At 66.6% G+C, this 25,190-nt stretch overlaps 10 protein-coding genes across 10 annotated transcripts; 5 read left to right on the top strand and 5 right to left on the bottom strand.

Annotated features, from left to right (window-relative positions):
• Window positions 1-795: 795 nt before the first annotated feature.
• FA09DRAFT_117411 (GroES-like protein) lies at window positions 796-2,900 on the bottom strand. The gene is made up of 11 exons (XM_025739020.1): window positions 2,522-2,900; window positions 2,435-2,457; window positions 2,127-2,376; window positions 1,929-2,069; window positions 1,791-1,875; window positions 1,679-1,739; window positions 1,454-1,627; window positions 1,337-1,396; window positions 1,143-1,283; window positions 1,065-1,079; window positions 796-1,002 (listed from the first exon to the last, which is right to left on the bottom strand). Exons 1-11 carry the CDS (start codon window positions 2,661-2,663, stop codon window positions 955-957), a joined length of 1,140 nt encoding a protein of 379 aa, XP_025601159.1. The 5' UTR covers window positions 2,664-2,900; the 3' UTR covers window positions 796-954.
• A 26-nt stretch (window positions 2,901-2,926) lies between these two features.
• FA09DRAFT_358234 (hypothetical protein) lies at window positions 2,927-5,128 on the top strand. Its single transcript, XM_025744931.1, has 2 exons — window positions 2,927-3,905; window positions 3,959-5,128. The coding sequence occupies exons 1-2, from the start codon at window positions 2,978-2,980 to the stop codon at window positions 4,705-4,707; spliced, it is 1,677 nt and encodes a 558-aa protein (XP_025601160.1). The 5' UTR covers window positions 2,927-2,977; the 3' UTR covers window positions 4,708-5,128.
• On the bottom strand, window positions 4,777-6,199 carry FA09DRAFT_327595 (hypothetical protein). Its single transcript, XM_025741455.1, has 3 exons — window positions 6,068-6,199; window positions 5,805-5,991; window positions 4,777-4,971 (listed from the first exon to the last, which is right to left on the bottom strand). The coding sequence occupies exons 1-3, from the start codon at window positions 6,086-6,088 to the stop codon at window positions 4,907-4,909; spliced, it is 273 nt and encodes a 90-aa protein (XP_025601161.1). The 5' UTR covers window positions 6,089-6,199; the 3' UTR covers window positions 4,777-4,906.
• A 181-nt stretch (window positions 6,200-6,380) lies between these two features.
• Window positions 6,381-7,258, top strand: FA09DRAFT_117840 (hypothetical protein). Its single transcript, XM_025739021.1, has one exon. It carries the CDS (start codon window positions 6,564-6,566, stop codon window positions 7,050-7,052), a length of 489 nt encoding a protein of 162 aa, XP_025601162.1. The 5' UTR covers window positions 6,381-6,563; the 3' UTR covers window positions 7,053-7,258.
• A 691-nt stretch (window positions 7,259-7,949) lies between these two features.
• On the top strand, window positions 7,950-13,561 carry FA09DRAFT_344943 (hypothetical protein). The gene is made up of 2 exons (XM_025744666.1): window positions 7,950-11,051; window positions 11,112-13,561. Exons 1-2 carry the CDS (start codon window positions 8,427-8,429, stop codon window positions 13,296-13,298), a joined length of 4,812 nt encoding a protein of 1,603 aa, XP_025601163.1. The 5' UTR covers window positions 7,950-8,426; the 3' UTR covers window positions 13,299-13,561.
• A 12-nt stretch (window positions 13,562-13,573) lies between these two features.
• On the bottom strand, window positions 13,574-15,887 carry FA09DRAFT_304087 (hypothetical protein). The gene is made up of 5 exons (XM_025740459.1): window positions 15,540-15,887; window positions 14,845-15,391; window positions 14,426-14,794; window positions 13,768-14,369; window positions 13,574-13,709 (listed from the first exon to the last, which is right to left on the bottom strand). Exons 1-5 carry the CDS (start codon window positions 15,850-15,852, stop codon window positions 13,636-13,638), a joined length of 1,905 nt encoding a protein of 634 aa, XP_025601164.1. The 5' UTR covers window positions 15,853-15,887; the 3' UTR covers window positions 13,574-13,635.
• Window positions 15,888-16,111: 224 nt separating this feature from the next.
• FA09DRAFT_327599 (acyl-CoA N-acyltransferase) lies at window positions 16,112-17,322 on the top strand. Its single transcript, XM_025741456.1, has 4 exons — window positions 16,112-16,890; window positions 16,955-16,968; window positions 17,022-17,067; window positions 17,120-17,322. The coding sequence occupies exons 1-4, from the start codon at window positions 16,402-16,404 to the stop codon at window positions 17,153-17,155; spliced, it is 585 nt and encodes a 194-aa protein (XP_025601165.1). The 5' UTR covers window positions 16,112-16,401; the 3' UTR covers window positions 17,156-17,322.
• On the bottom strand, window positions 17,254-19,423 carry FA09DRAFT_293051 (putative isocitrate lyase; the record flags this gene model as incomplete). Its single annotated transcript, XM_025740037.1, has 9 exons — window positions 17,254-17,359; window positions 17,421-17,616; window positions 17,680-18,051; window positions 18,108-18,429; window positions 18,483-18,530; window positions 18,586-18,637; window positions 18,694-18,824; window positions 18,889-19,185; window positions 19,244-19,423. The coding sequence occupies 9 exons, from the start codon at window positions 19,421-19,423 to the stop codon at window positions 17,254-17,256; spliced, it is 1,704 nt and encodes a 567-aa protein (XP_025601166.1).
• Window positions 19,424-20,303: 880 nt separating this feature from the next.
• FA09DRAFT_117978 (FAD-binding domain-containing protein) lies at window positions 20,304-22,776 on the top strand. Its single transcript, XM_025739022.1, has 12 exons — window positions 20,304-20,726; window positions 20,786-20,802; window positions 20,858-20,973; window positions 21,024-21,233; window positions 21,311-21,488; window positions 21,545-21,669; window positions 21,727-21,777; window positions 21,829-21,885; window positions 21,939-22,009; window positions 22,072-22,088; window positions 22,144-22,293; window positions 22,351-22,776. The coding sequence occupies exons 1-12, from the start codon at window positions 20,510-20,512 to the stop codon at window positions 22,657-22,659; spliced, it is 1,518 nt and encodes a 505-aa protein (XP_025601167.1). The 5' UTR covers window positions 20,304-20,509; the 3' UTR covers window positions 22,660-22,776.
• A 5-nt stretch (window positions 22,777-22,781) lies between these two features.
• Window positions 22,782-25,052, bottom strand: FA09DRAFT_358241 (hypothetical protein). Its single transcript, XM_025744932.1, has 8 exons — window positions 24,574-25,052; window positions 24,405-24,512; window positions 24,274-24,344; window positions 24,043-24,211; window positions 23,795-23,987; window positions 23,710-23,735; window positions 23,246-23,655; window positions 22,782-23,181 (listed from the first exon to the last, which is right to left on the bottom strand). Exons 1-8 carry the CDS (start codon window positions 24,850-24,852, stop codon window positions 22,893-22,895), a joined length of 1,545 nt encoding a protein of 514 aa, XP_025601168.1. The 5' UTR covers window positions 24,853-25,052; the 3' UTR covers window positions 22,782-22,892.
• Between the last annotated feature and the right edge of the window lie 138 nt (window positions 25,053-25,190).

Consider the following 25,190-nt stretch of genomic DNA (forward strand, 5'->3'; position numbering starts at 1 on the left):
CTCCCTGCCGGCGCCGGCTGTGACGGGCATCAGCATTTCGTCGGAGAGGGTACGCTAGCGTGTGATGGGCATCACCGCAGCCGCATCCCCTCTGATGCCCTCGCCCGTGACGAGCATCTCACTGCCCAGGGCCGCCAGCAGCAGGAGCGCCTCTCTCGCTCCTTCGCCACCGCAAGCATCAATGCGCCGACGGGGTGCGCAGAATCGAGCGGCGTCAGCGATCCTGCCATCAGGCGCTCGAGCGTCGGCATGACGGGTACGCATAGGCGAGACGAGCAAGGCTGGCGCCGGGCGGGCGATGCATCGTCACGGCATCGCCGCCGGCGACGTGGGAACCGCGCCGCCGGCAGCGCTCAGCGACGCCGCGCGGCCGCGAGACGCCGACGGCTGCGCAGCGCCCGCAAAGTGCTCCATCGCGATGGCGCGCCGTTGCTGTCATGCGGCGAGCGATGGTTCTCGCCGCACCCGCAGAGACAGCAAGAGCAGCCTGCGGCGCCCAGAGAGGGGCAAGCGTGTCTCGGCGATGGGCGGTGCGAGAACACGACGTTGCGCTCGGGCGGCGTGGCGCACAACCTTGTGGTGCGCGCAGCAAGCCCAGGACGCCGAGGCAGGGTCGACGTTGTCTCCCACACCTGAGCGTCAAAAACGCGGAGGCGTTGCTTCCCGCGCCTGAGCGCCAATACGCGGAAAGAAGGCAAGGCCCGACGGCTCGGCGCTCGGAAATGCCCTGGGGTGGCTCATGTTCAGCCGGAAACGCCTGTGCTGGACCAGCCGACGGCCGGCTCGACCGTGCAACCTCTTGTCCGAGCGAGCAGAGCAAGCCACTTGAAGGGGGGCAGAGTTGGTCTAGGCTCGTCACATTGAACCACATCAGCGATCGGCACCGCTGCTCGGCGTACGGAACGACTGGCCCGGGAGACGGTGGCGCACGGGACGCTCTGCTTTTCTATGCAATCACTGCTCGTCAGAGACGCGCACAACAAGCTTGCCGGCATGGCCAGGCTGCGAGACGAGAGGATCAGCCGAGTGCGAGACACAGAGGCGACTGTGCTGCTGCCACCGACCTTCCCGTAATCCTCCTGCGATCGAGACGACATCAGGGTCAGCGTCAGTCGGCTTGCACTGCGACGCTCATTGCTCACCAGCAGGTCGTGAATCTTCTCGAGCGGGTACGAGCGCGTCTTGACCTCGATGCCCTCCTTGGCCACAATCTCGAGCATCTCCTGCACGCCAGCCGGCTCGCCGAGCAGGCTGCCCTTGACCGTGAGGTCCTTGAAGATGAGCTGCGGGCCTGTGAGTCAGCCTCTGCCTATCTGTGCGAGTGAGATGCACGCACGTATTCAAAGTGGATCGGGATCTTGTCGGCCGGCTGGCCCACAACCATGAAGAGACCGTGCTGAAAGAGGGTCAGCGCAGGCTCGCGCATGTGCAGCAAAGGAGCCTCTCTGCTCACCTTGCGAGTCAGCTCCAGGCCGAGCTCGAATGCCGGGATCACGTCCGTGCACATGACGACGGCGTCTGCCGGGCCGCCAATGGCCTCCAGGGCCTTCTTGACCGTCTCGGGCTTCTTCACGTCCACGTCCTTGCTGTTGAATGCGACGTCGGGCGCGTGCTTCAGTGCCTTGCACTGCAGATGCGGTCAGCGAGCGCACGCAAGCAGGCATCAAACACAACCCACGAGGTCAAGCGGCGGCTCGCGCGAATCGATCACGATGGTCCGCAGGCCGAGGCACTTGGCGCTGATGATAGGAGTCAGCCAGATTGCTACGGGAGCGCTACAGTTGACTTACAACTGCACGCCGAGGTGTCCGAGAGCTCCAGCGCCGTAGATGACGATTGACTGCCCCTTCTTCAGCTTGCAGTCGCGGACCGCAGCTGTCAGGCGGTGAGTAATGATCTAGACGAGGCACATCCAGCAGCGCACGCACTGAAGACGGTGGCGCCGGCGCAGAAGAGCGGTGCGGCTGCGTCGAAGCTCAGGGCATCCGGAATGCGCACGACCGACCGATAGTCGGCGGTCATGTACTGCGCGAGGCCGCCGTGCGAGGTGACGCCGCTCATGTCTTGCTCTGCAAGCAGCAGTCAGCACACCCGCGCCAAGAAGGTCTGAGCAATGGGTCACTGACGCTCGCAGAACTTCGGGTTGCCTGCCTTGCAGTCCTCACACTTGCCGCAGAAGTTCTTGAAGGCGAGCGAGCCAACGCGGTCGCCGGCCTTGAGCGGTCCCTGGCCGGCCGAGCCCGGCAGGTCAGCGTAGTGCTTCTCCGCCTCGGAGCCGACGGCAACAACGACGCCCGTGGGCTCGTGCGAGGGAATGAGAGGCAGCGGCTCGCCCTGTGCCATGTGTGCGAACTCGCCGCGCACGACCATGCCGTCCTGGTGTGCGTGTATGCGTCAGCTGGGCGTTGCGTGCTGCGGCAGCTAGGCGACATACAGTGTGGCAGACAGCGGCCACCGCTGTCGACGAGAGCGCTTTCAGCCTAGGGTCCCTCAGCTGAGCCGGTGGACATGCGCGACGCACCAATCTTGACGAGCACGTGGTGCGGGGCCATCTCGGGCACCTCCAGATCGTCGCGCAGCGTGTATGGCTTCTTCTCCTCCTCGGCGCTCTTTGCGAAGCTCTCGATGACGAGGCCGCGCATCTGCTTGGGAATGTCGGTCATGCTGTGCAGCTGTTGTGTGCTTGGAGAGGATGGATGACGGGAGCGAAGGCATGCAACGTGCGGATGCACGACGGGCGAAGCAGCAGCAGCATGGCCGGCGCTGGTGATGTGGAGGTGGTGTCGCACGAGCGCGAGATGGCCGAGAGGCCGGCGGCAGCAGCGGCACAGGCACGCCGCCAGTCGAGTGTGCACGCGCCCGGCGCCTAAGGATCGACGGCGCCGAGCCGGCTTGCCCCGCGTCACGTGGGACTGCCCTCTCGCTACCACCTCCAGCCGCAAGCTCGCTCCTCAAGGGCACTCGGGCGCCGCTCAGCATGGACCAGGGCGAGCCAGTGAGCGCCGGTGGCGAGAATTCCCGCCCGGAGCTGCCCAGCGAGCTGCTGCAGGTCATCTGCGTGCAAGCCGCGCTGGCGCACCCGCAGAGCGCCCAGACGCTCGCCCTCGTCTCGCACTCCGTCTGCGCATGGACCGCAAGGGCTCGCTGGCACACCGTCATCATCACGTCGGCTGCGGCGCTGACAGCCTTCTGGCGCATCATCACCGAGGCAGCGCCAACGCAGAGCATCTCCCTGCCGCCGCAGCCCGCGACATGCGTGCGAGCGCTCTTCCTGCATCTGCCAGGCACTGAGATCTTCGACGTCTCAGAACGCTTGCTGGCAGAAGCGACCCAGGCCGCCAAGGAGCAAGCGCAGCTTGCCGCTAGCGAGGGCGCAACGTGGGAAGAGACGCAGAAGACCCGACTTGCGCCGTCTCGCTCGTGGGCACGCCTCTCAGGCATGCTTGAGCGGCTGGAGCAGCTCGAGCAGCTGGATCTCTCCGCGCCCGAGGCACAGCTGCTACGGCCCTCGCTGATGCGCAGCCGCATCCGCGAGCTGACGCTCAGCTACGACGGCGATGAAGAGGCGCTTGGCGCGCTTGTATGGGCCGGCGACGCCTCGGCGCTGTGCGGCCCATCGCCGCACTTCCCTGGCCTGCGCAGCCGCTTGACACATCTGCACGTCGTCGCCAAGGACTCGCGTGCCGACGTGGCCGGGATTCCTCTGCCAGTGCCACTGCTTGAGCCACTTCGACGAGGTAGCACGTCGCCGGGCAGTGTGCTGGCTGCGATCGCCTCGGCCGGCTCTGCTCAGGCACCGTCCGAAGACGCCAATGCCAGCGGACCGTCAGCCACCAGCGCCGGCCTTACACACCTTCGCTACGACACGCGGCGCTTCTCTTTCAAGCCTGCCGAGATTTTCGCCAGTGAGCAGTGCCAGACGAGCGGCCCATTCTCAGCTGACACCTGCCGCCCTCAGCCCGCCTGCGACCTTTCTTCACCGACGTGCGGATATCGCCTTCGCCAGCACTCTTCGAGGCATCTCCAGCGAGCTACTCGTTTGCCGGCTCGCGGCACGAAGCACCTCCTCTGGGCGCCGGTGCTTTTCGGCGACGGCCAGAGCCAGACGGCCGGCTGCAGATCGCACAGGCGCAGGCCTCGCCGGGCGGGCGCTTGCTGCGCTCATGGTGCGGCGGCGGACTCAAGGTGCTGAAGCTCTGCTGGGATGTGCCGCCCGCTTCTACTGCGTCCGCGCCGCGCGTCGCTGGCACCGACTCGGGAGGCTGGCCTCAAGAACGGCGCGGCGCATGGACGGAACGTTCGGGCAAGGCGCGCGTGTTCGCAGCTGAGCTCGTCGAGGCCATCGCGCAGCTCTTTGGCTGGCACGGACAGGCGCACGAGTACGCAGAGCTGGCCTCGCGCATCCGGAGAGGATGGAGCGACAAGGAGCGAGAGACGCTTGCGGCGCTGCAGCTGGCCGTCGAGTGCGAGCTGGCGTGTGCGGCTTCGGCCAGCGCTTTGCCTGACGCAGCAGCGCGGCAAAGCGGTGCGTCGGGCACACAGCGCCAGCCGGATGCCAGCGACAACATCGCTGCGCCGCTCGAATTCGCCGTGAGGTCGCCCGCCTCGCTGCTGAAGATGGACACGGGGCCGGCCGCCTTCGAGCTTGAACAGCGGCTCGCGCTGTTCCTTGATCGAGCAGGAGGCGGGCCAGGCGCCTGGGACTGAGAGCCAGCATGACGATACCTACCTACCAGCAAATCTATGCTCCCGAGGTCCCATGCTCCTGTCTCCGAGTGATCTCTAAAGCCGTGCATTGCAGCGGTGGCACGCTTGCCTGCCGGTCTCTCCCTGTCTGCAACCCCTCACCCGCGGCTGACCCAGGCGCTCCGTCCGGCACGAAGCCAGCCGGCAACCCGACGCCCGTTTACTTGTCGAAGGACGCAATGTACTTCTCGAGGTCGAACTTGGGGTCTTCCGGGTTGGTGACGACTGCGGTGGACGGCGTCAGCGAGGAGGTAAGATCGGAGACGGGCGGCAAGACCGAACGTCAGCAGGTATGCACAGGCATAGCTCGTCGCCGAGACCTCGTTCGCCACTCCTTGTCAACAGTCGCAGGAGTCCGAGCGCGGGCAGGGGACCGTCCCAGCACTCTTGTGGATACGAGCGGCGTCTCCGACACGAGCGACCTCGAACATACGCTGCTCGCCCGGGACCTTCCACCTGCCCGTCCCCATCCGCATGCCCATCTGAACGCCTTCCACGAGCGGCCAAGCGCGCTACAGCAGATTCTGCCGTCCGGACGGAACCTGCGAGCGAGGGACTGCAACACTGTCGTCGGAAGGAAGCTACGCATCTTGCTTCTCCGCAACGAGCCGCCATCCAGCTCTTCCGTGAACTGCCGAAGGAATGCCAGACACCACGAACAGCCGAGATGCGGCATGTCGCCATCATTCAGAGCTCTGCAGACCAGAGGAACAGAGCAGGGCGAGCAGAACGCTGTGTGGACCGGGTCTAGCAAGAACCGGCAGCGAAGACGCTCGTGCCTGCAAGCTATCCTGCACGTCGCTGAGCGCCTGGCCGACCGAGCACCCTTTGACCAACACTCTGCCACGGAGTGCAGACAGGCAAACCTACTCGATACGGGCAGTGGGCAGCGAAGACCGCTGCAGGCATCGTGCAGCGAAGCCCGCCACACTCGTCGCCGGTCAGCGCAGAGGCGCGCATCTCTTCTCGTGAGCTGGACCTGTCGTCCACTTCTTCTCGCCGCAAGCAGTCTGTCTCCTTTCAACCTGCCCAGCCACGCCTGACTGCCGTGAACTCACCGCCGCCCGCACCGCCGCGCACCGAGGCAATGATGCTCTGGTCCTTCTCCTTCTGTGCCTGCACCTTGAGCTGCTCCTGGTGCTTCTTCTCGGCGGCAATGGCGCGCGCATCCTCGCGCTTCTGCAGCGTGCGGCGGTGCACGACGCCGTAGCCGATGCCGCCGACGAGTGCCGAGTAGCGCACGACCTGAGCACGTCCAAGCATCAAGATGGGCGATAGGGTCAGCAGAGGGGCCGTGACATGCGGTGCGCTGGAGACGCACGTTAACGACGGGCGAGACCATGGCGGAAGCGGGGGGAGGGAGAATTCGGGAGCGAGAAGAGGTCTAGTCGGAGCGACAGGGACGAGCCGGCGTAGAGTGGGTGCGAGGTGAGGTGAGCGGGTGGAGAGGAGGTGCTGAGGGTGGGAGCACAGGCCTCGCCGTCCGGCCGAGCTGTCGCCCAGCAGCGCGCGATGATCTTCCAGCGCCGGCTTGGCCGGCAGGCGCGGCGGCGCAGCACAGGGCGACGGGCCGCCTCGGAGTCCTCGCCACGTGGCTTCGCGCGCCAGCCCGTGCCGCGCCGCGCCGCGCGCCGTGAGCCTGCCGCGCCGCTCCGCTGCACCCCTCTCGCCTCGAATTGCGCGCCCAAGCTGATCTGAAGCAGCGTGAAGAACTCATCAGCAACGATGCTGCGGGTGGGTCGTTCAATGGGCGGCAGCGCCGAGGCGAAGACCTGGGCCCCTGCGCTTTGCTGTCGAGTGCGTCACGTGCGACCAGCATGCCCAAGGACCGCCGGTCAGCTCGACAGTTTGCTGTTCCAGACGACTCGAGCAGCTGGCAGCGCCAGGATGGGCTTTCTTGTTCTCCTTGTCCTCTCGAATCTGTTCATGCCGACGTCGTCGCCCATCGGGGATTGCGGCATGAGAGCAGCCAGAGCAGAGGACAAAGGGATGCAACCCGCAGGTCTGCGTCATCCTGCCTCTGCAGTGACAGAGAGGCGTCGCTAGGCATAGCTCGGGCGAGGGTCGAACAAGATCGCGAGCGCTCGGCATGCTTTGATATGGAGCCCATGACAAGGACAGAAGAGTGGTCCAGGCTGCGGCTCTGTGCGCATTTGTGGGCGATGCTGGACCGCACCGCCGTGCCCATCGCTGCCGCGCTCGCCTTCTGCGCCGCCTGGCTCTGCACGGCGGCCCGCATGTGCGGCCCTTGCATCATCGCATGCACGCTGTGGTCGTGCAGCGCAGCAAGAGTGTGGCACACCTAGGCGGTGTGTGGCGAGCGGTCCGTGCTGAGGACCGAGCGTCAGAGTCGCCGCTGTGGCTCGCCGCGTCGCCGCTGCCTCTGCACCGTCACACAGCTCGAGGTCTGCCGCTATGCCTCGCCTGCACATGCGACGAGCCAAGCTAAGTCTGGGGCTCGAGCGGCACAAGGGCGTGCAGCGGCAAGAGCGCGGAGGGAGGCAGCATGCAGGCATTCAGGAGCATGCCCCTCCGCGCGAGCGCCGGCGGCCCTCACGCCTGCGCTGCTTTTGCGTCCGCCGCTTGCTCTGCGCCGTCTTGCCTTCCGCGAGCCCCTCGCCTCGGAAGCCGACACGAGGGCAATCCGCGGCCGCCCTTGCGCTTGCCAGCTGGACCCGTGCAAGCTGCTGCTGGGCGCCGGGTGCTGCGGCAGCGGCCTGTGAGAGGGGCATCTTGTCGCCGTAGCGCCGTCAATCTGATTGTTGAGGCTGGCTTAGCGCAAGGCGTGGTTTGACGGCTGCGCTAGAGGGCGGACTTCTGCCGCAGGCATCAGAGCAGTCAGGCAAGGGGTGCGAGGCGGACGACGAGTGTGCGCGGACGTGGGAGCAGAGCGACGCGACGCGCTGCTCCGCTCCGCCGTCCGCGTCGCCTCGCCGTGCCTCGAGCGCACCTCGCCTGCGCCGGAACAGAATGAGAGCGTGCGTCGCATAAACGACGGCACGGCCAGTGCACAGCGGCAGCCCCAGTGGCGAGAAGGCCTTGTGCGGCCTGCGAGCGGGTGCCGAGCAGCGCAGATGCCCGGCGCGCAGGCCCCCATCGGCGCTGCGAAGGGTGCCGCTGCCGCTGCAGCAAGCGCAAGATGCAGCGTGCGCAACTTCCTGGCCGCCGTGCTCTTCCAGCAGCGTCATCCGCGCCCTCTCGCTCCTTGACTCCTCTCCCCATCCCCTCTCCCCTTCCTTGCGCCTACTCCAGCCGCACTCTCCCGCCGGCGCGGATCCTCTGCCGTCGGACGTGCCCCTGAGCGCCCTTCCCTGCCTTCGGTACGCGCGCACCCACGACGGAGCCGAGGCTCGGCCCGATCGCTGCCAGCCAGCACAGAGTGCCCGCCGCCGTGCCGAGCCGTCGGGCGCACGCCACTTTTGCCGCCGTCGACGGCCTTCTCTTGCGCCCTTCCCCGAGGCACGCGCTCTCGCAGCGCTGCCCGACATCTCCTCTACGTCCACTCCTCGCTCGTTCCGGCCCGCTCCTCTTTCGCTGCTGTTTCTCTCGAGCATGCCTGCACCGCGCACATCCTCCATCTCCTTCTAGTTCCTCTCTGCCGGCTGCCTGCGCGTCTCTGACTCGGTCTGCAAAGGCTGCGCGACGCCTCTGCGTTGCCAGGCTTCGCCTAGGCGCCAGCCATGGACCACCCGGTCTCTTACCAGCCGGCGCCGCGCACCGCGTCGACATCGGCCGCCGCGCGCATCTCCTCCTTCTTCCAGAGTCCGCTGCGCAAGTCCGCCTCCAAGGGCGACCTGTCCTCGGCCTCGCGCTTCCGTAGCGCAGCCAGGCCTGGCTCTTCTGGCTCAGGCTCTGCGCCAACTTCGGCCAGCGCCTTTGCCGCCTCAATCGGCGCATCACGCTCCTTCCATACTGCTGGCCACGGCCCGTCATCGAGCGGCGGCTCTCAAAATCCGTCATACCGCGTGCCGCCGCCGCGAGAGCCGCACGACTACGCAGACTTCTACGTGCCGTACCATGGACCCATCTCGCCGCGTCCAGGAGGCGGAGCAGCACAGTTCGAGGTGCTCGAGCTGGACCAGGGCTCGCCGAGACGCGGGCCAGCACTGCCGCCCAAGGATGATCGGCCTGCAGGTCGTCTCGGCGGGCCATACGGCAAGTCTGCGCGGCACTCGCGGACCAGCTCTGCAGGCACGCCGCAGAAAGGTGCGCTTCGCAGTGACGGCTTCGGCGTCGAAGGGCTCGGCATCGGCAATGCGCCGTCGCTGCCGCCCGGGGCGGCTGGACGGACGTCGGAGCTGCAGCGAGGCGATCTGGGCCGCAGCGACGACGCCAACGAGCGGCTTGAGCGCTTCTTCCAGCACGGCGCCGCGAGCGGCGACCGGACCGGCAGCCCAACGGACCGCTTCCGTCCGGCGCTTGGCTTCGGCCTGCCCACAGCGTATGTCCATGGCGGCAACACGCCGAGACTGTGCGACTCGCCGCCGACGCGCATGGGCCACATTTCTGGCCTGCCCAGTCTGATGAGAGCCGACTACCAGGAGACCGAGCTGCGCCGACGCGATGGCACGGCGATGCAGTCTTCGTCGTCGCAGCCGCACCTACAGCAGCCGTTCTCCTACCGTGGTGCCGCAGCCGTGCCGCGTGCGCACGGCAATGCGCCTCCTACCTCGGTCCCATCGTCCGACCAGGACGACTCCCCGACGCTGCCTTCGGACCGCTTCACGCCAGAGCGGCGCACCGTCGGTCTTGCACCTTCCATCTCGTCAAACGAAGGAGGCAGCGCCGGCTGGACGTCCGCCTTCGAGGGCGGCAATCGCAGTGCGGCCACGTCCATGACGAGTTTGCGGGCGCCTTCGATGGCTGCGCACGGCTCGCTGCAAGGACAGCCCAAGCGCCTGCTCTCGCAGTCGTCAGGCGACGCGCTTGCTTCTGGCCCAGCCTCGCGCCCGAGAGCGCGCACAGCTAGCTCGTCGGACGTGCGTGCGCGCGCTGCCCAGGTCATCGGACCGCACGAGGCTCCAGCACGCGTTGCACCTCCCGCTGTGGCAGGGCGAGGACAGCCGACAGCACCTGCCGCTCAAGTCACGCCGCCCACGATGTGGCAGCAAGGCGCGCCGCTGCTGTCGCCCATCGCCGCCTCGACGCTCGGCGAGTCATCTTCTCCCGGCCCGTCTTCGCAGCACCAGCGGCCTTCGTCGCGGCCTGAAGAGGTCGTTGCGGCATCAGAGCTGCGCGATCTGGTCCTGACGGCAGAGGCGCGCAAGAAGTACCGCCTACTGCAGCAGCTGCACCTGGACGAGGCGAATGCTCACGCGCCAGAGCACGGCTGGTACGACGCCAACAGCGGCTGCGAGCGCGTGCTCATGCCTCGCCCGAAGCTCAAGAACCGCACTTCCATCGACGGCAGCAGCGACACGCACAGCCGCCGCTCCACGTATGCCTCTGTCGAGCGCAACCGCCCACGGCCGCGAGACTCGGACCCGAAGACGCAGCATCTGCGCAGGAAGACCGAAAGCAACCCGGACATTGCTGCGCAGGCACTTGCCCAGGAACGGCTGGCACACAATGCCGCCTCGGTGCCGACACGGCGCAGAGCGCATACCGACGCCAGTCCTCCGTTGGTGCAGGCGCCGTTCTTCCATCACCGCGCAGCCCCGCTGCCGCCGCCTGCGTTTCCTCCACAAGACGACCGAGCTTGCTCGCCCATGCGCAGCTGCCATCCACGAGCGAGCGGCACGATCGAGGTCGACGGCGCTCATGTCTGGCCGCGCAAGACGCCCACGCCGACGTCTGCCGGCATGCTCGTCAACCCTCTGGAGGCCTCACCTGACCTCGAGACCGTCATTGCACAGGGCATCGCACTCGACCGCGACCGTGAGCAGTGGCGGCGCGAGTACGCACGCAGCATTGGCGGCCACGAGCACCGACGCTCGCGCAGCCAGGATCGGCGCTCAAGCAGCAGCTCGACGCGGCCTCGCAACCGGCGCTTCCACTGGGATCAGAGCGAGCCGCTGCCCGCCGATGCCGGCTCCGTCGCTCAACGCGGCACGCTGGAGCTGCCGAGAAGCAGCACAGCGCAGCCGCCACGGCAGCGCACGCTGCGTTACGTTCGCAGCTCGCCGCAGCTGGGCGAGAAGGAGCGCGAGCGCTTCGAGCCTCGTGCGCCCAGTCCGCCTAGCCCCGTGCCGACGAGCTTCCAGGCCCTCTCGCCATTCCGTGGTGGACGCAAGCGCGCTCAGAGCATGGGCGACGACGGACGCAACAAGCAGCGCGACAGCGGCTGGAGCGGCGTCTTCCGAAAGGTGAGCTGTGCACGAGGCGCTCCTGCTCAGCACGGCACTGACACGACCCTCTCACGGCAGCGTCGCTCCCGCGCCCCAACTCCCTCCTCGCCTGTTCTTGGCTCGCCGCGCACTGACCGCGACCACAGCCGCGTGGTGTCCGCAAGTCTAGCAACGCAGCGGCGCATGCGCAACAGCGCGTCGTGGGACAAGGCTGTCGTTGCAGCCGAGCAGCCGTTGCACATCCACGCCAGCCGCCGGCAGAGCTGGCGCCCGTCCTCGTCCGTCGGCGGCCGCTCGACTCCAGCGCAGGACCGTGCCGATCGCACAGTGCGGGCGCAGCTCGTCTTTGACGAGCCAGTGATCATCGGCCGCCAGCCTGGCTTCGACGGCCGCGCGGAAGAGCCGTCGTCCACTGGCCTCACTCGCAGTGCCTCGGACTCGTCTGGCGTGTTCCGCTTCCCTTCGAGCGGCCCTGCGCCGTCGACGCCGGGCACGTCATACGGCGTCGCGTTCAGCTCGCCACGGCCCGACATTTCGGACAACCCGACGCCGCTGATGGCGCCGCTTCGCACCGGCGCGCACCCCACGTCACCGACCTACCACCGCCCGAAGAACAGCGCCGACCTGCGCACGTTGCTCGCCGAGGCAGGCGCGCAGCGTGCATCGACGGAGCCCGCGCACTCCCGCTCCGGCTCGGGCAACGTCAAGCGCGCCTCGCACGAGCAGCATGAGGAGGTCAGACGCCTCTCGCAGTCGTCGCCGCCGCTGGCGCCGAAGCGCACCAGCAGTCTGGGCCGGCGTGCCGCTGCAGCCATGGCAGCAGAGGTGCGCGTGCGCAAGGCCTCGCAGTCGACGCCAGCCTCCGCAGGCCCGAGCGGCGAGACGCCCAAGCTGGCGCCAGCTCTCTTCCTGCCGCCGCAGTCTCCGACCTTGCCCGTCGACACCACCATCGCGGACTCGCCATTCCCTAATCAGTCGCTGCCGGTGCCGCCGCGCAAGGTCAAGTCGAGCTCGAGCAGCATGGACAGTCGTACGCCCGAGCCAGCGAGCATGCCGACGTTCGAGTCGGGCACCTTCGGCACGCCGTACGTCGACGCCGGCGCCGCAGCGGCCACGAGCTACGCGGCTGCGCCCATCTCGACACCGACGCTCGGCACCTCTGCGTCGCGCCAGGCGAACGCGTCGTACTTCGCCGAGGCGCGAGGTACGCCGCCTCAAGTCGTTCGCTCGCCTTTGGCCGGCACGCAGCGTACGCCGCGCCAGAACACGTCGCCGCACAGCCGCTGGTCGCCGAGCTCAGCGCAGCGGTCGCCTCGGTCTCGCGGTCTCGACCCCAACGTCGCGGCTCGGCGACACCGCGCGGGCCTGTCTGCCTCGTCGTCCGACTCGAGCCACTCGAACCGCAGCCACCTGCCGCACGAGCTCTGGACCGCCGACGACGACCCGGATGCGTTTTCGCAGCTCTTCCTGCGCCGGCAGCCGGAGCACGAGGCCATGCTCGGCGTCGTCGTGCCGCGCGAACGGGCAGTCAGCGCATCGTCGCAGGGCGCCGAGAGTGGGCACTGCGACGTCTCGCCGACGCGGCCGCGCGCGGACTCGGAGCGCTCGAAGGCCGACAGCGAGCTGCAGGAGGGCATTGCCACGCCGCAGCAGGCCTTGCTGCGCACGCCGCGCCTGGGCGACCGCAGCGTCAGCCCGCGCTCGCCTTTCTACTCCAGCGGCGACGAGGCGCAGGAGACGACGTTCATGGCGCAAATGACGCCGGGCGAGCGCTACCGGGCCGCTCTCGGCGTGCGCCGCGACAGCGACACTGTCTCGACGCTTGTGCAGCACTACCTCTCGCCCGAAGCGCGGGCTCGCTTGTCTCCTTCTACGACGCCTTTTGCAGACAACAGCAAGCTCTCGTCTCCGGCGCGTCTGGGGCGCGTCAGCGCGGAGCTGCCGCCTGCGCGCCGGGTCCTTCAGACGCAGCGCAGCCTCAACGCGCTCGATGCGCACAAGAGCCCTTCTCCTGAGCTCCTCACGCCGTCGGCCACCATCGACTTTGACGACTACGTGGCGCCGCGCAGCAGCAGCGACCAGCTCGCTTCTGCGCGCCGCTCTTCGTTCCTCGCGCCGCCGTCGCCACGTCGCGGCAGCGTCGGCGAGGACGACGGGCGCGTGTCGATGGACAGCATGGGCAGCTACGGCGTGAGCCCCTTTGTGCGGCCGCAGGTGTGGCCCGATCCGCCGAGAAGCCCCGGCGGAGCGCGCGTCTTCCCGTGAGCTGAGCAATCGCTCAGCGTGCTACCCCATCCCACCACCTTCTCTTCCTTGCCTCGTTCATACCTTGTGTTCCACCCGCCCGTCACCGTGCTCTCCTCGCCTTCGCCTTCACCTCGCTGCCCATTCGCTGCTCTATTACCCGATCTCCTCCCACTACACCCTCCCTTGGCGCACCCGATCCTGCTCTGCAAACCCCACTGCATCTGCTCGCCCAGCCTAATCTATGCTGCCGCGCGGGCCCTTGGCCGCTGCAGACTTTTCAGTCGACCTTGCGTGAGGCGAGAGAGCTGCTGTATTAGAGGAGGCAGGTGGAGGGCACAGGCGAGCATCTGCGCAGCTAGGCGGGAATTGGAGGGCGCCCCTCCCGGTCTAGAATCTCGTCCACAACGAGGCGGGCGCTGGCGACGCAGCCTGCGAAGCGGCGGGTCAGCACGGGCGCATCATCGCATGAGGTCCCAAGCCAACTCACCCTCAAGCAAGGGGATGCCCGGCGACCACGAGCCGCACATCCACATCTGAGGGAAGCGCTCATCCGCGCAGCCCTGCAGCGTGCCGAGCTCGAGGTGCCAGCGCGAGCTGGGCACGACGCGGCGCCACAGTCTCTGCGCCAGCGCCGTGGCCAGTCGTCGCAACGGCCCGCGCCGCCGTGCTTCGTCCACGCTGGCTGGGGCCGCAGAACGTGCGGCGCCTTCTCGCCAGTCGTAGAGGCCCGTCGTGGCAGCCTTGGACCCGCGCGTGAGGATGACTCGCTCGAAGCGGCTCACGGAGAGGACGTGCTCCTGCGAAGGACTGAGGCTCGGCAGCGGATTCGTCGTTTGCAGCAGCAGCGAGCGGGCCGAGGCAGCGGCAGGCGTCGCGCTGGACGGCAACTGCCGCGCCAGGATGTGCGTCGCCATCGTCTGCGTCTCGGACGCGGCGGCCTCGTCGCGCGAGCGGTGCCGCAGCTGCGAAGTGCGACTGCTGGATGCTTGTCCGAGCTTGGGCGAGACGAGGTTCAGGTCGCGCCAGTCACTCTCGGCCGGCGGCAGCACGCTGCGGTCCGTGTGGTTGACAACGACTGATTCCTCGTAGCTGAGCAAGCGGCATGAGCAGGCTGCTTACCCATCCTTGCCTCTACCACAACTCACGTGAATGTGTCGAGCTTATCGCGGATGCGCGCCAGCTTCTCGCACTGCACGCTGGCGCCCTTGAGGCCGCGCAGGCGCTCTGCCGCTTTCAGTGCATCCATGTAGCCCTCGAGGAAGCGTGCCGTCTGGTTGGCCTGCGTCGCAAAGATGACGTGGTGGAAGCCGTCGTGCAGCCGCGTCTCGCCATCTGGCGTGCCGACGATGAGGCATGCTGCACCTGCGAAGGTGCTGGATGGATGAATGCCCTGCACTGCGGCGGACACATGGATCGAAGAGTCGGGCAGATCTCGCGAGAGTGCGCCTTCCACCTCGTGCACGCCCGTGGCGACCGTGTAGTGCGAGCGCAGGAACGTCTGCGCGCAATAGTCGCTGCACATCGTCTCAGCAGGTTTCGCAAGCAAGAAGCCGAGCCTACTCACAGCACTTCCGCCACCGGCGCCTCGCGCACACTCGTCGCCTGCGCAGTCATGACGGCGCTGAAGAGCGTGACAAGTGTGCGTTCCACGAACGCGTCACTCAGGCCCTTCTCCTCGCACCATTCCGCCAGCTTTCGCTTAGCGATGGGATGCCTCGGGTCGCGAGTGTGGCCCATGTGATGGTGCCAGAGCGCCAGCGCGACGAGGTACAGATATGACACGGTAAAGGCCAGGATGGAGCCGAGGTAGCTGCGCATCGCCGAGAGATGCTGCGGCAGCGTCGTGCCGACGACGTGTGCGGCGGTGCCGGGCGACAGGAGCGCCTTGGCTGGCGGCAGCTGCAGCGCCAGGCTGGACGGCACGCCGAAGCCTCGCACGCCAGAGGCGCCGTTGTAGATGAAGTCGGGCGAAGGCGCTCGAGCGCTGCTTGCGCGCTCGTTGGCGCTGCTGTTGGCCCCAGACACCAGCGTCGCGAACGAGTAGGTGAAGTCGGACTGCCGGATTGGGATCTTGAGCTGGCGGTACAGGCGCAGCACTTGCGGGTAGTAGCCTGAGTAGAAGCGTCAGAGGCCACTTTCTTGCGCTGAGCGCGACGCAGCTCCGAGCTGCGACGGGCTCTCGCCGTGCCGCTCCGCTTGGACAGCCCGCTTCTGATTGCCTTCACCCAAGTTCTGCCCACTCAGCACAAGCGCACTCACCAGCATTGAAGCTGCGCATCGGCACATCGACGCGCACGCTCTTGCCCGTCTTCCCACCATCCACGCTGATGGAGTTTGCGTCCATGCCGAGCTTCTTTGCGCGCTCAAAGAGGTGCACCTCGACGCCCTCGGCGCGCGATTGGGCCAGAAGGTGCGCCGCGACGAGGCCAGAGAGGCCCGAGCCGATCACAGCGATCTTCAGCGGTGCTGCGGTGCCCTCGGCGCCGTTTGGCCGGGCATTTGGAGGCGCGGAAAAGTCCTCATTGTCGTAGGCCGCGGCGTGCCGCCGCCGCGACGTGGCCGTCGGAGCCATACAGAGAAGCCAGACGTGGGTGCGGCAAGGACGCGGGTGGGAGGCGCAGCTGGCGCACTGCTGGTATTGGAGGTGACGGTAGTGAGGCAACGAGCTCGCAGGCAGACGACGCCTTGGCATGGCACGAGCGTGCCGCGGGTGAGCTCGGCGCGGGCCAGAGGCGAATTAGACGCGCTTCGCCGTGAAATCAAGCGCCCCTGCCCGGAATTACAATTTGCTTGATGGCCGGCCGGCCGCCGGCATGCAGCTGCCGGGCCGCTGCTTCTCGAAGCGCTCTGTCCGACGGGAAGGCCCCTCTGAAGAGACGCTGAGGTCAGCGAGCGCTGCTCAGGGGTGATCGAGACACAGTGCACCGCCAGCAGGATCAGCCAGGGGCCGAGAGGAGATTGCGGCGGGAGCAGCGCCGAGCGTCGTCCGTGCTTCGGGCCGGAGAAAGGGCCGAGCGCGGCGGGCGTATCTGGCTGGGGCTAGCGGCGAGTCAGCCGCTCAGGTCGTCTGTGGCCGCGCAGTCTTCTTTCCAACCACCACAGCCTCAACATCCCAAGCACGATGAGCAAGGCCGACTATGCCGCGCGGCTCTGCACCACGCGCACCGACTACGAGGCGGCGCTGGAGCTGCGCATGCAGGTCTTCCACCACGAGCAGGGCTACGAGGCCGAGATTGAGATCGACGAGAAGGATCCCATCTCTGCGCACTTCATCCTCTGCCACAAGGACGACCCCGCAACGGCAGTCGGCGTCATTCGGCTGGTGCCATATCCGTACCCGGACGTCGCAGAGGCAGCAGAGTGCTTCCCAGACGGCGCCATCTCGACGGCGACGGAGCTGGCAGCTGCCTTCCGCCTGGCAGCACGCACGCACCCAGAGAAGGGAGGCGCGAAGATTGGGCGTGTAGCCGTGCGCAAGGAGGCGCGAGGGAAGCAACTCGGCTCGCTGCTGCTGGCGGAGGCAGAACGCTGGATCCAAGAGGCCCTCGTGGCAGATGTCGTGCCGCTCAAGGCTGCTACGCTCTGCCTCAGTAGCCAGGTCATTGCTAAGGTGCGATGGCGTGAAGAGCAGCACCCGCAGAGCACCGTGGCTGATCATCATCTCGTCCGAGCAGGGCTTCTACGACAGGTGCGCTTCTCACACGCTCTCCGTCACCGCACACATCGCTCACTACTCCGCAGTGCCGGCTACTCGCCAGTGGGCGAAGAGTATCTCGAGGAGGGCCAGGTGCGCACTACCTCGGCGCCCCTCCCACCGCACGCTCACACATCCACCGCAGCCGCATCTGTGGTATCAAAAACGCATCGAGCTCTAGAATGTCATTGCATGCAAGCCTCTCCAAGCTCAGAAGCTGTGTTGGGCGGCACAGATGCGTCAGTCGAGGGGCGGAGCGCACTCTGCACGCGGCGCAACTCACGAGTGCTCCGTCGAGTCGCCGCCCATGGCCGAGGTCGCCGAGCTGCCAGACGAGACGATCTGGAGCATGCGGTCCGTGTACGCTGCACCGCTCCACTTTTGGCTGCGCGTCGGAATGTCGGTCAGCAGAGGCACAGCACACGAGAGAGAACGGCTCCACGCACTGAGTCAGCACGTCGCAGCCCAGATCCTTCTCTTTCCGCTGGATGAGGTTGACGTATGCCAGCATGCCGTCCTTCTTGAACTCGCGCGAGAGCTGGCTCGTGATCATGCCCGTGCTGTGCAGGCCGGCGAGCGAGATGAGCTGCAGCACAAAGCCGGCGGATGCCAGGTCCCAGATGAAGCTCTTGAGCGAGGCGTCTGCGGCAGCGAGAGATGAGCGTCAGTCGCCGCGCACATGGGAGGGAGGGGAAGGGCACGCACCGTCGAAGCCGTGGGCGCTCCAGTTGAAGCTCGGGCTCAAGTTGTACACGAGCTTCTTGTCCGGGTGCACGTCGTGGATGCGCTTCGCAAAGCCCGTGGCCTCCTTGACGTCCGGCGTCTTGGTCTCGAGCCACAGCAGGTCGGCGTACGGCGCAAAGAGGTTGACGCGCTTCACGGCCGCGTCGACGCCGCCGACAAAGTGGAAGTAGCCCTCCTTGGTGCGCGGCGCCTCCCAGTCCCACACTGGCACACCCTCGGCGCCGAAGATGGACGCTGCAGTGCTGCGCGCCACGGAGTTGGACACGCCCGAGGCGACCTGCTTGGCGTACTCCTCCAGGCCCTGCCTGTTGCCCGCGTTCTTCCTCTGCACGGCTGTGTGGGCAAAGGGGATCAGTGGCGGCACCGCAATGCCTGAGCACTCGACTCACCCTCGTCGAATGTGAGCAGCTCGCAGCCGTCCATCCACTGCTTCTCCACCTTGTCCAGCGCCGGCCCAGTAGCTCCCGCGGCCTCCGCATCAGCGAGCGTCTCCGCGAGGCTCTTGGTGCCCGGCTTCAGGTTGTATGCGCCGCGGATGAACTCGTGGTCGCGCGAGTCGATGTTGCTCGAGATGAGCTTGCCGCTCTCGCTGTCCGTGCGAGCGATGACGAGGTTGGAGGAGCCGAGCACGTCCCAGGCCAGGCGCGTCGCGTTCAGCCGGTTGATGTGCTCCGACGTGGGAACCAGCACCTTGCCGGCTTGGTGGCCGCACTGTAGGTGCGTGGTCAGTTGCTGCTGTCATCTGGTGCAGCTAAGAGACGCACCTTCTTTCCGCCGTGCAGCTGGTCCTCGAGGTGAATAGCAGCAGCGCCCTGAGGACAGCCGAACGATCAGCACCAGCCTCCCGCACGCCGACGCGGCACTCACGTTCTCAGCAAAGAGCTTCGCGAGCTTCATGACGGTGCTCAGGCCGCCGTGGCTGAGCACAGCGGCACTCAGCCAAGTGTTGCGTCGCTTCGGCGCGTCTCGACTCACCCAGTGTCGGCGTCGGCGATGATGGGCCGCAGGTAGTCGACCCAGGGCGTCTGTGCGCGCTTGGCCTCGGGCAGCTGCGAGCGCTCGTCGTAGTGCTTGCGGTCGTGGTGCAGCTGGGCGCGGAAGAGGCGCTGCAGACAGTCGTGTGAGCAGATGCGGCAGCACTGCCGTCTGCATCCGTCCTTCGTCACTCACCTGCACCTGGTTCGGCACCGTCGTGTACGGGTAGTCTGCCAGGTCCGGGCCCACCTCGTTGTTGCACGTCGTCAGGACCGACGAGGCAGCCCAGCCCGAGATGTATGTGACCTCCTGGTGGTATGCCATCTGGCTCTGCTGCACCGGGTCAATGGCACCCATGGTGTGCACCGGCTCGCGCGCCGCGAAGCGCTCGTTGAGCAGCGCAAAGAGCTTGTCGGCCATCAGCGACGACTGCGGCGGCTGCACTGGCACACTTCCACGCTTCGACACGACGTCGGCGGGACCGTACGGCCGCTGAAGCAAGAGAGCGTCAGCAAGCTGTGCACAGCACGTGCGATGCCGCGCCACGCACCTTGATGCCCTTGAAGCGCGGGCTGTCGAACCAGCGCTGCACCTCGTCGCAGTTGCGCTTGAAGTCGGCGCTCTCCTCCTCTGCCGTCGGCGGCTTGAGGCGCAGCGGCGCCGGTGCGGCGTAGATGCTCGTGGCCGCCGACGACGAGGCGCCCGAGTGGCGTGCGGCGGAGGAGCCCATGGGCCGTGCGAGGCGAGCGAGCGGCGCGGCGGTGGAGAGAGACGAGCGCGCGAGGGGCAGCGCGGCGCGACGGGCGAGGCGGTGGGCCATGGCGGGAGGCTGCAGCGGGTGAGACGCGCTGCGTAGAGAGATGAGGCCGGTGGTGGTGGTCGCGGTGAGAAGTGGAGTCACGCACCCGTGCTGCAGACACTCACGTCGGCGAGCGAGGCTCGCGGCGCCGAGGCTTCCCCGCGCTCGGCGCGGGTGCCGGCCGGACGAAGCGAGAGCCGGTGAGGCCGAGCCGCCCGGGCCGCCCGTCACGTGGACCGAACAGCGTGGGAGCACTTTGCCAAGCGCTGGGACGCCGCACGTCAGCATCCGGCCTCAGCATGACACGCAGCGGGCAGCCGCAGGCTCGGCGCTGCCGCTGCCTCCGCTCCGTCGGGCCGTCCACACAGCGCAGCGCCCTCTTGCGCCGCGTGCTTTCAACGCACGACGGCGGCGGCGCCGTCGTCGGAAGGCGCGCCCAGACGCGAGACAGCGGCAACGGGCGCCGCTGCACCGCTGACTTGCCGCATCTGCACTGCCGCGATGCCCCATGGGGCGCACGCGAGCGCCGCCGCCGCATGCTTTCGCCGCCGTTCCGTGATTTAGCGTGCGGAGCGCTTTATCCGCTGCGCATCTGGCCTACCTGATCTGCACGCTGCCGACGAGCGGGCAAGTAAACAGCAAGGCACCGCAGCGAGACGTCCGTCCCCGCACGACGATTCCAGCCGCAGCGACAGCGCAGGCGCACCGCAGCGGCGCAGCATGCGGCAGGCTCCGCGACCAGGTGTGCTTGCCCGCGGGACTTACTCGGTCGTGCGTTCCGCTGATCATGCGAGCTCAGATCGCGAGCTCGCCGGTGTGAGAGGCAGCAGCAGAGCACCATGTCGAAGAGGCACCTGACGCTCGTCTGGGGCATCGAGCAGACAGAGAGCGTTGCGATGCAAGCACCTCGCTAGCGTCCAGGCGCTCCCTCGCCTCGGCTCCTCAAGAAGGCCGGCTCTCGCGGCGCCCCTCGCCTCTCACCCACCCTCTCCCTCTCCCTTCCCCTTTCTCGGCGCCATGTCCGCCCTCCGCCTGCGTTCCCTCACCCTCTCGCTCGCCGCCGTGCTCGTGGCGCTGCTCTGCGCCACAACTCTGAATGCTCGCTCGTCGTATGAGTTCCGCCGCGCCGACAGCGCCACGAGGCAGACGTGTGCGGCGCTCAAGAAGCAGCTGCCCTTCGGCCGGGTGACCAGCCAGGGCCTCGGTCCGGACTATCTCCTCTCCGTCCAGATCTGTGGGTGGCTTAGTGACATGACAAGCGAGCTCGACTGACGCTCAATCTGTCCCTGCCAGACTACAACCAGCTGCAGGTGCGCGCCAATCGTGGCTGTTGATGCGCCACTCTCGCTAACCCTCGCAACACAGGCAAAGAACTTTCCGGCCTGCGTCGTCTACCCGTCCTCCTCGTCCGATGTGCAGACGGCCATCAAGGCCATCAAGGCGAACAATGTGCAGTTCGCCGTCAAGGCTGGCGGCCACCAGTGCGTGCGCACCGGGGCGCCTGCATGGCACATCTAACCTCGCTTCGCAGGTTCAACAATGGTTGGTCCAGCGTCGACCAGGGCATCCTCATCGACTTCAGCCGCATGACGCGCAAGACGTACGACGCAGCGTCCCAGACGGGCTTTTACGAGCCGGGAAATCGCTGGCGTGACATCTACGGGTACTACGCGAAGTGGAATGTGGTGCCCGTGGGCGGTCGACTCGGCGGCGTGGGCACGGGCTTGGCGCTGGGCGGCGGGTGAGTGGCACAACTGCACACCGACCAGCTGCGCCACCCCGCCATCAGTGCTCTGACGCGCCTCATCCCTACGCAAGTCTGTCATACCTGTCGGCGCAGTACGGCCTGGCATGCGACGGCTTCGTCCAGCTCGACGTCGTCCTCGCAGACGGCTCGCTCGTGGCGGCACGCGCCGACAATGAGTACGCAGACCTGTTCAAGGCGCTCAAGGGCGGAGGCAATCGCTTCGGCGTCGTCACTGGCTACCACGTCAAGGTGAGTGAGATCCAGCTCAGCTCAAGGCAGGGGCAGTCTGACTGACTCCTCGTCAGCTTCGTCCTACTGGCACCTTCTACTCCGGCGTGCTGATCTACGAGGAGAAGCATTTCGCGGACGTCGTGAAGGCCACGGTTGATTTCAACGAGAACAACCAGGACCCGAAGGCTGCCATCATCACGTCAGTGTGCTCGCACTCCTTGCTCGCACTATCTGCTCATTCGTACGTCGCCTACAGCACCGTCGACAGCATCGAAGTCGGTGGTCTGCTTTTCGGCCTCGGCAAGCTGTGAGTCTGTCCTCATGGCTGCCGCTGAGCACCACGCTGACGCTCCGCCAGCATCATCCTGTTCAACGTGTACGACGGCGCGAACCCCGGCAGCGTGTTCAAGGCCTTGTGCGTATCACCTGCCCGTCACTACTAGACACTCTGCTGACGCTTCGCCACAGCGAGGACATCCCGCACGTCGCCGACACCCGCACGCCGGGCTCGTACTTCAAGGCTGCGCAAATGCTCGACGGTGCGTCGCTCTGCCTGTGTGCCAAGTCTCCCCCGCTGACAAGACACGCTACGCCACTGCAGTCGGCACTCTCTCCACGGTGAGGCTTCTTGCATCATCATCCCGCTAGCACCGCAGCTGACCGTGCATTGCAGGGCGCCTACACGTCGCGCGTGGCACGCTACCGGCCTGGCAGCACCAAGGAGCTCGACCTGCTCAAGAACTTCCAGGCCTGGTACGCGGCGCACAAGGGCGAGTACATCCTCGCCACGGTCGACTACCAGCCGGTGGCACAGGGTACCATTGTGAGTCTATCGTGGTCGGCGTCGTGCAGCTTCGAAGCTGACGCGTTCGCTTTCCAGGCCGCGGGCCGTGCTGCCGGAGGCAACGCGCTTGACATGAAGGACGGCCCCCACATTTGGGTGAACCTCTTGCTCGCCTTCGACCCAAACCTGCCGGCGGCCAAGCAGCAGGCGCTCATCGAGAGCTGGAAGGCCCTCGAGCAGTCGGTGCCGTCCGACGAGGACGTCGTCATCTTCATGAACGACGCCGGCGACCAGCCCATCCTGCAGTCGTACGGCACCTACCCGCAGCTGCAGGCTACGAGCCGCAAGTACGATCCGGACCAGCTCTTCATCAAGAACCAGCAGGGTCCGCAATTCAGCGTCTGAGTTCGCTGGCTGGGTATGACGTGATTTTCTCTGCGACGCGTGGTGTGACCGCGCGCCGCGCCCTCCGGCCTCCGCGCCTGTGCGGCATGCTACCATCGCACGTTCAGAGGATGGCTTCGGACGTGTAATGTCATTTGTTCTATCGGGTAATGGTTCGTGTAGTACAGAGGAGATTAGGAAAGGGGAGCTCGAAGTAAGGCGACCGGCCATCGCGGTAGGCCAACACCAGCGGTCTACTGCTTGGCAAGCGGCTCCTCGACGTCCTCCGGGTTCACGTTCGTGCCGGCGATGACAGCATGTCCCTGGGCGTCGTGCCCAACGACGCCGGGGACGCCCTTGGCGGCGAGTATGGCACGCTGCTCCGGCGGTGCGTGGATGGGCGCCTCGAAGAGCTTGGTGCCGTCTGCCGCGATGCCAATGTTGCGCACGAAGAAGTACACAAGCGGCGCCGAGAGGCCAAAGAGGGCAAAGTTGATGCCCGCCACTGCGTCGAGACGCAGGCCGGTGGCGTTGATGCCGTAGCTGCGAGAAAGAGTAAGCATGCTGCGGCCGCGGAGACTGAGAGGGGTGCGGACGCGTCACGCACCTGACGGCCTGGCCCGCGCTCTCGACAGAGCGCAGCATGGAAGCAAGGCGCACGATCTCCGCCTGGTCCTCAAATCCTCCCTGGATGATGCCGTACATGAGCTCGTACTGTAAATTGAAGCCGAGCTGGAGGAGGATGTAGACCGCGAAACCCGTGCTCCATCCGGCATCTTCCCAGTCAAGCACGACGCCGCTCTTGTGGTAGCGATTCATGACCACCGTGGCGAAGATCCACCAGCCCAGCTGCATGCCGACGACGGCGAAGAAAGAAGTCTTGGCGCGAGCGTTGATCGAGAGCTTCTTGAAGTCGAGAAGGAGGCCCAGGGTAATGACGCCCAACGAGGCAACGACAGCAGAGAGGAAGCTGCCTAGAGCACGGCTGCGCACGGTGAAGTGCGTCGCGGCGTAGGTCTAGGGAGTGGATGGTCAGCGGATGTCTAGAGCGGCCGCATGACTGATGCTCACGCCGATGAGCGACTCGCTGAACGTGCCTGCGATGGAATGACAGTGAGCCACATTGCGTCGCTTCGCAGCGGCCCGGCCAACTCACCCTGCCACATGAACGGCAGAATCAGCAGCACCTCCTTCCTCTTCAGCAGACGCGCCATGTTGGCAATCTCGGTGCGCCAGCCCGTTGCGATGTGCAGGTACACGGGGCTGCCATCTGAGCGCTGCACCTTGCCTGGCTTGCTGAGCAGCAGTGCTGCTGCGGGCGCCAAGGCCTGCAGAATGACGAACACCAGCTGTGTGTGGCGAGAGCATCAGTGGCTGTGCGGAAGAGAGCGAGAGGCGACGCACATAGGTGTTCACACTGATCGACCCCGCCGACGCACGATCAGCATTCAAGCTGAGGTTGATGACGCCCCCGATGAGTTGGCCGAGCACCCGGAAGGATAGCCAGTATGACAAGTACCGCCCGCGGTTGGCGGGCTCGGGGTACGCGAGCGCGATGGCACCCTCGGCGCTCCTGTGGAGTGTAGGCGCATGAGCAGCCGATGACGAATGAGCTCGCAGTATCCTCAGACGCACCAGAAGATACCAGCGCTCAGACCGCACATGGCTGCACCCGCAATGATGAATGCGTCGGCACCTGGCAGCTCCTGATGGTGCGGAATGTCAGCGGGAGGCTTTGGGGTCGGCCTAGAGGCGTGTGGCCTCACCCTAGACTTGACGTAGAGCGCAGCGGCATACGGCGAGTAGCCAAGACCTCCGATGACGAGTGCCGTCTTGATGGAGGTAAGGTGCACGAGGGCTGGAGTAAGTTGAGCCTTTTATCGAGGCGAGGTCAGCTCTGGATGTCGTCAGTGCGGGTTTTGCGCGCGTACGTACCGTGACGGTCATGAGGCTGAACAGCACCGCATTTCCGGTGTTGACGAGCTGCGGCGACTGGCTTCCTCCGGCGCCCAGGCTGGCCGTAGCTCCCCAGAGTCCCGGCGCGAGGAAGCAGCAGAGGCCGAGGACAGACATGTTAAAGAAGGTGGTCCTGAACCAGGTCCTCTTGCCGTTCCATGCCGGCACTGCCAGCGCTGCCTCTGGCGAGGCGGCGCCCGAGGAGGCAGAGTCGCTCTTGACGTCCACATCGTCGCTGTGCGGGAGGGCGGTTGACATGCTTGCTGGCTTGATGGATGTGGTTGAGAGGGAAGCGATGCAACGGCTGCAAACGCCTGGTCTTGAGGGTCACTCGGTCAGGCACGGCGCCATCGTTCAGCCGGTTGCGCTAGCGTCAAGTGTCGCCCTGCCTCGGAGCCGCTGCTCCTCTCCTGCACCTGCCACCAAGCGATGGCGAGAGGAGACAGAGAGAGTGCAGGCGATGGTGTGCTGCGCACTCAAAGTGCCGTTCCAAGCTCTTGGAACAGGCGGTGCCTGAATCGCACCGAAGCATCGCTCCTTGCGCGGCGTTCTGCACTGTGGCAGAGAGGGGCAACTCGCACGCAAGACGGGTTGAG

Source organism: Tilletiopsis washingtonensis (genome assembly GCF_003144115.1).
Source record: "Tilletiopsis washingtonensis strain MCA 4186 unplaced genomic scaffold FA09scaffold_2, whole genome shotgun sequence".
In the NCBI taxonomy this organism is placed as follows: Eukaryota; Fungi; Basidiomycota; class Exobasidiomycetes; order Entylomatales; genus Tilletiopsis; species Tilletiopsis washingtonensis.

Excerpts from the sequence above, each read along its gene's own strand:
- FA09DRAFT_117840 (XM_025739021.1), top strand. The coding sequence starts at position 6,564 with ATGCCCAAGGACCGCCGGTCAGCTCGACAGTTTGCTGTTCCAGACGAC.
- FA09DRAFT_117411 (XM_025739020.1), bottom strand. The coding sequence starts at position 2,663 with ATGACCGACATTCCCAAGCAGATGCGCGGCCTCGTCATCGAGAGCTTC. Across the intron at positions 1,876-1,928 it reads CGCCGGCGCCACCGTCTTCA|CTGCGGTCCGCGACTGCAAG; the intron begins GTGCGTGCGCTG and ends ACCGCCTGACAG. Across the intron at positions 1,284-1,336 it reads TCCCGATCCACTTTGAATAC|CTCATCTTCAAGGACCTCAC; the intron begins GTGCGTGCATCT and ends ACAGGCCCGCAG.
- FA09DRAFT_344943 (XM_025744666.1), top strand. The coding sequence starts at position 8,427 with ATGGACCACCCGGTCTCTTACCAGCCGGCGCCGCGCACCGCGTCGACA. Across the intron at positions 11,052-11,111 it reads GGAGCGGCGTCTTCCGAAAG|CGTCGCTCCCGCGCCCCAAC; the intron begins GTGAGCTGTGCA and ends CTCTCACGGCAG.
- FA09DRAFT_117978 (XM_025739022.1), top strand. The coding sequence starts at position 20,510 with ATGTCCGCCCTCCGCCTGCGTTCCCTCACCCTCTCGCTCGCCGCCGTG. Across the intron at positions 21,234-21,310 it reads GGCTTGGCGCTGGGCGGCGG|TCTGTCATACCTGTCGGCGC; the intron begins GTGAGTGGCACA and ends TCCCTACGCAAG. Across the intron at positions 21,886-21,938 it reads GGCAGCGTGTTCAAGGCCTT|CGAGGACATCCCGCACGTCG; the intron begins GTGCGTATCACC and ends GCTTCGCCACAG.
- FA09DRAFT_327599 (XM_025741456.1), top strand. The coding sequence starts at position 16,402 with ATGAGCAAGGCCGACTATGCCGCGCGGCTCTGCACCACGCGCACCGAC. Across the intron at positions 17,068-17,119 it reads AGTATCTCGAGGAGGGCCAG|CCGCATCTGTGGTATCAAAA; the intron begins GTGCGCACTACC and ends CATCCACCGCAG.
- FA09DRAFT_358234 (XM_025744931.1), top strand. The coding sequence starts at position 2,978 with ATGGACCAGGGCGAGCCAGTGAGCGCCGGTGGCGAGAATTCCCGCCCG. Across the intron at positions 3,906-3,958 it reads GCCTGCCGAGATTTTCGCCA|CCCGCCTGCGACCTTTCTTC; the intron begins GTGAGCAGTGCC and ends TGCCGCCCTCAG.
- FA09DRAFT_358241 (XM_025744932.1), bottom strand. The coding sequence starts at position 24,852 with ATGTCAACCGCCCTCCCGCACAGCGACGATGTGGACGTCAAGAGCGAC. Across the intron at positions 24,513-24,573 it reads TCAGCCTCATGACCGTCACG|GCTCAACTTACTCCAGCCCT; the intron begins GTACGTACGCGC and ends CCTCGATAAAAG. Across the intron at positions 23,736-23,794 it reads TCTGCCGTTCATGTGGCAGG|GCACGTTCAGCGAGTCGCTC; the intron begins GTGAGTTGGCCG and ends ATTCCATCGCAG.
- FA09DRAFT_327595 (XM_025741455.1), bottom strand. The coding sequence starts at position 6,088 with ATGGTCTCGCCCGTCGTTAAC. Across the intron at positions 5,992-6,067 it reads TGGTCTCGCCCGTCGTTAAC|GTCGTGCGCTACTCGGCACT; the intron begins GTGCGTCTCCAG and ends GGACGTGCTCAG. Across the intron at positions 4,972-5,804 it reads GCGCGGCGGTGCGGGCGGCG|TCGTCACCAACCCGGAAGAC; the intron begins GTGAGTTCACGG and ends CGTCCACCGCAG.
- FA09DRAFT_304087 (XM_025740459.1), bottom strand. The coding sequence starts at position 15,852 with ATGGCTCCGACGGCCACGTCGCGGCGGCGGCACGCCGCGGCCTACGAC. Across the intron at positions 14,795-14,844 it reads GCGCCGGTGGCGGAAGTGCT|CGACTATTGCGCGCAGACGT; the intron begins GTGAGTAGGCTC and ends GACGATGTGCAG. Across the intron at positions 13,710-13,767 it reads GGGCATCCCCTTGCTTGAGG|GCTGCGTCGCCAGCGCCCGC; the intron begins GTGAGTTGGCTT and ends GCCGCTTCGCAG.